The sequence below is a fragment of the Elgaria multicarinata genome, chromosome 3 (assembly GCF_023053635.1).
Source record: "Elgaria multicarinata webbii isolate HBS135686 ecotype San Diego chromosome 3, rElgMul1.1.pri, whole genome shotgun sequence".
Classification (NCBI taxonomy): Eukaryota; Metazoa; Chordata; class Lepidosauria; order Squamata; family Anguidae; genus Elgaria; species Elgaria multicarinata.
Genome location: NC_086173.1, coordinates 145938389 through 145943096, shown reverse-complemented (window position 1 = coordinate 145943096; position 4708 = coordinate 145938389). Strand labels below are relative to the sequence as shown.

The following is a 4708-nucleotide window of genomic DNA, read 5'->3' as shown; positions in this document are numbered from 1 at the left end:
TCTGACTGTGAGATGGGTGTTTGCTCTGCTGCGTTGCGCCCCGGATCCTCATCAGGATAAAAACCCAAACAAACGCCGGAGTAGAGGGATGGACCCCGGTAAGTGCCCGCGGTGGGGCTGGAGGGGGATAAAGGATGAGGAGGACCGCTCTGTGGGTGCCTCCCAAGGAAACTGATGCTGCCAATAAATATGGTTACGACTGGAGTGTCTTGCTGGTTGCTCTGTTGGCTCAATCCGAATCGAGATAGGAGCGTTTGCATGAGCATTCAGACAGCAGGGCCAAGGCAGGTGAAGAACTTGCTGGCTTCCTTTCAAAAAGAAAACGCCAAGCCCTGTATCCTAAAACACCCATAAAGAAGCAGAAAGATCATTGCTGCATATTGTTTGTTTACTTTTCTTTCTTTTCTTTTTTTAACTAGAAATGCATCCTAGAAACACGTTGTTTTATTTTATGATTTTTTTTTTTACTTTCTCTTTACCATCTCAAAATGAATGGCGATATCTGCCTTCTATACTCGTAAATTGATTTGGATTAATTTCCACTCTAAGGCTGTTTACTTGCAATTTGCAACCTGGATTAGGATCCTGGTTTCACCTGTAACCAAGTATTGGAAGAGTCCAAAAAATCCACCCCGTTTTTATCCTTCTAGTTTTAGAAGTACCCTGATTACAGCACTGGTGCTCAAGAGGCAAATGATCTTGTGTTAAGCAAGTGATGTGCCTCTTAGTGAGAGAAAATAGGGCTAGTCTCTGTGGGGCAAAAGGGAGTAAGCTTCTGCAGTAACACAACATTCCTCATATGGCAGAATGGAAAGGTAAATAAGGGAAGATTGGCAAAAAAAAGTGACTATGAGCCAACTGAAACCAGGTAGACAGAGTTTGTCACGTGCTAAGGGGGTTGTGCTATCACAGGGTGGCTCTCCCCATAATACTGAAATTTGGTAGTGCAACTGGAGGTGTGTGGGGCAACGGGACAGGGTGGGTTGCCACCGAAATCTGGCGGCAATCCGCTACAGAGACTCCCACGTGCTAAATTTAGCTTGTTTTCAAGCAAAATTTTGCCCTTTTGAGCGTCCATGGTAATTTGGTGTCAGATATTGGTGGCATCTTTTTTGTGGGGGGGGGTCACTGCATGCAGTGCGGTGGCTGGAGTGCTGCCCCTGGGGTGGGGGTGTCCAGGGAGTGGAAATTCACCCTTGGACCACCTGAAGTTTCACACCCTTGTGCTATCAGTTGCATGCCTAGCTCATGCTTTAATCCAAATTTATTTATCATACAAGTATTTTCATACTTACAAGTATTTTTCATACTACTGTAAGGTCTTGAGAAAGCTCAAAAATCAAATTTGGGCATGAGGAAAAATTAGGATGACAGGGGAGAAGATAGATTCCAGTGTCACTGAAGTGGCAAAGGCTGTGTTATTTCAGAGTATTGGGGTAGATGGGCCAATGGTCTGACTCCATATAAGGCAGCTTACTATGCTGTTGAAGCTAGTGTGTGATACAGAGATACACATGGGAGGTACATTTTTGTATGTACTTGTCTGGTTTACAGTCCCAAAAATGCAAGTTCTAGGGAGACAGTCTTTTGCTGTAATAAGAGGGCCCAATTTGGTGTTGCCTCTGAGCCCATCTGATGGGCTTTATACAACACCAGGCAGGTCTGCCTGGCATGGACTAAGGCCCAGGCAATGTCAAACAATCAAGCTGATCTAAATTTGCAGTCCTGATAGTGCATCATCTTTCTCCTTACAATTCAGGATCTAAAACAGTGATGTGTGTAAAGGAGAGAACCACTCACTCAAATTGCCTTTGGCCTCATTGTGGGGAGTGACTGGCTGACAGTAGACTTTTTTTTAAAACCATCATAGCAGGTGAAGATTGGATTAAGAGAGAAAATGAAGAGGAAATTCCCCAACGAATGAATCCTCTGCCGGTGGATCCCAAACAACCGCTTGAGATGTTGTCAGAGGAGAGCGAAGATTTCCTGGATTCTGAGCAGCCAGAATCCCACAAGGGGGATCTGGAACCCCACGGGGATACGTTCGCAGGGGACATCTGTTTCAACTATGAAGATGGCCCTCCCAGAATCCACCCGAACGACAGGCCGTTCAAGTGTGACGTCTGCGACAAAAGCTTCCGCCACAGTTCCAGCCTTTTGACCCACCGGCGGCTCCATACGGGGGAGAAGCCGTACAAGTGCACCGATTGTGGGAAAAGCTTCAACACCAGCTCGGCGCTCATCGTGCACCGCCGGACCCACACTGGGGAGAAGTCCTATGTCTGCTCGGATTGCGGCCGGTGCTTCAGCGAAGGTTCGGTGCTCATCAAGCACTGGCGGATCCACACGGGGGAGAAGCCGTACAAGTGCTCCATCTGCGGCCGGGGCTTCCGGCAGAGCTCGCAGCTCCGAGCCCACGAGCGGACCCACACGGGCGAGAAGCCCTACGAGTGCCAGGACTGCGGGAAATGCTTCAGCACCAGCTCCAACCTCTCAGCCCACCAGCGGACCCACACGGGCGAGAAGCCCTACATCTGCACTGAGTGCGACCGGCGGTTCGGTCACAAGTCGCACCTCATCTCCCACCAGAAGACGCACACCGAGAAGCTCCACGCGTGTCCCGACTGCCCGGCCAGCTTCCGCATGATCCACCAGCTCCTGGTGCACCGCAAATCCCACCAGGAAGACCGGCGCTACAAATGCCTGCTGTGCGGGAAGACTTTCAGCTACAGCTCCGCCCTGCTGGCCCACCAGCGCATGCACACGGGAGACCGGCCGTTCAAGTGCCTTGAGTGTGGCAGGAGCTTCATCCGGAACTCGGACTTGAACAAGCACCAGCGGATCCACACGGGCGAGAAGCCCTACGAGTGCCCCGAGTGCGGGAAGCGGTTTAACCAGAGCTCGCACCTGGTTAGCCATCGGAGAGTCCACTTCAAAGGCACCACGAAAAGCCCCGGCACCAATGCAAGTGCCCCAAGAGAGCAGGAAATAGAGTCTTCCTGAAGATCCTCCTTGTAACACCCCTCTGCTGAGAGCTGTTTCTGTGATGATAAATTTTCAGGCTGCAGTCCTGTGCACACTTACCGGGGTGGGGGGATCCCATTTGACATGGTGGGAGCTACTTCTGAGTAAACTTGCATAGCATTGCACTGAAGTACAAAGAGGACTGTTTTATTCCACGCTTCCCGACAAAACTCTGCTCCAAGGAGGTACAGATTCTTCATCAAGAAAAGTCGAGTTCTGTGGCCTGGATGCCTTATGCACATTAAGCAAATTTACGTATATTTGAATATTTTGTTCCGCTTCTGCAGGTGACAGGAAAGGGCAAAGAGGGATGCAAGGTGCTGGGAATGCCTGCTGGTGGAAGATCCTGCTCAGCCTTTCTCTGGCTCCTGAGATTTTCCCAGGCATTGTCTCCATGTTTTCAAGGCCACAGCTAGACCTAAGGGTTATCCTGGGATCATCCAGGGTTCGCCCCTGCCTGAGCACTGGATCCCCTTTGTGTCACCTAGATGAACAGGTTTGACCCCTGGATGATCCAGGGATAAATCGTAGGTCTAGCTATGGCCCAAGTCTATTTTTGTTGCCATGAGGGCTAGAAAACTGGGTTGTACTTTTTTAAATTAGAAGTGAGATTCTTGAGATAACTGAAATCTGTGCTCACTACCACACGACCTTGTATGTGTGTAGAATACACATTTAAAGCAATGAGGCAAAACAGTGTGTCTTGATCAGGCTTGTTAAGTTTTCCTCTTATTTTTTAAATATGAAAGAAACCTGGCCAATAAGACAAGCTGATCAAAGTGAAGTTTAAAGGTGAGAGAAATTTCTTGGAGGGAGGAAGGAGGGAAGCCAGGAAGCCTTAATGATATCCTCATTGAAGGTACAGAGAAACAAAGGGGCAGGTTAAACTGGAATAGCTTATTTTCCGTGGGTCTTGTTTGTATGCACTTCCAGCGATTTTGCTTTCAAAATGAATCGAGCTCGAGCCAGCTTTTAATAACCACATTCCATTAAAGTTTTTTCCTGTATCTTAATAAAGCATTAGAGATTAAGAATAGTCTTAACCAGGAAGAGCAGCTGTATTTTTAAAAGAAATAAATGCATATCTACGTTTTATAAGTCAGTCATAAAATAAAATGAAGGGATTAGTTGGATGATGGAAACTTACTGTTGCCTCTCTCCACCCCTGTGCTCTTCCCAAGAGATGATGGTTATTGAAGAATATGGCCATCAATTTATCATTCCTGTAGAATATACTAATGTGCATATATAATGTCTTTTTATATAATCCTTTATCAGGCACTTACTGATATTTCACTATCGCCAAGGCAAATGCAGAATAAATAACTGAGCATCAAAGACTGCAATCCATTTCTCTTTTTTAAAAAAAATAATTTTAAGTTACATCATGGGAATTTTGCCATTGGCAGGGGTGGGCAATTTGTGGCCCTCCAGCTGTTTTGGCCTACGACACCCAGCATGCCTCACCATTGACTATGCTGGCTAGGGCTGATGGAAGTTGTAGGCCAAACATCTGGAAGGCCTCAAGTTGACCACCTCTGCTTGAGCTTGATGTAGGTTGCAGCCCAAATTACTAATCCATATTCCTAATTTTGACATTTGGGTGACTTTATTTTGAGGTAGAGGGTATGTGTGTGTGTGCTGCGACTAAAACTAAGTGCTTCTGGAACTTGGATACCGAATT

The 4708-nt window shown here is 47.2% G+C and overlaps 1 protein-coding gene across 1 annotated transcript; it reads left to right on the top strand.

Annotated features, from left to right (window-relative positions):
- On the top strand, window positions 1-4708 carry LOC134395947 (zinc finger protein 239-like). The gene is made up of 2 exons (XM_063122231.1): window positions 1-98; window positions 1871-4708. Exons 1-2 carry the CDS (start codon window positions 89-91, stop codon window positions 3001-3003), a joined length of 1143 nt encoding a protein of 380 aa, XP_062978301.1. The 5' UTR covers window positions 1-88; the 3' UTR covers window positions 3004-4708.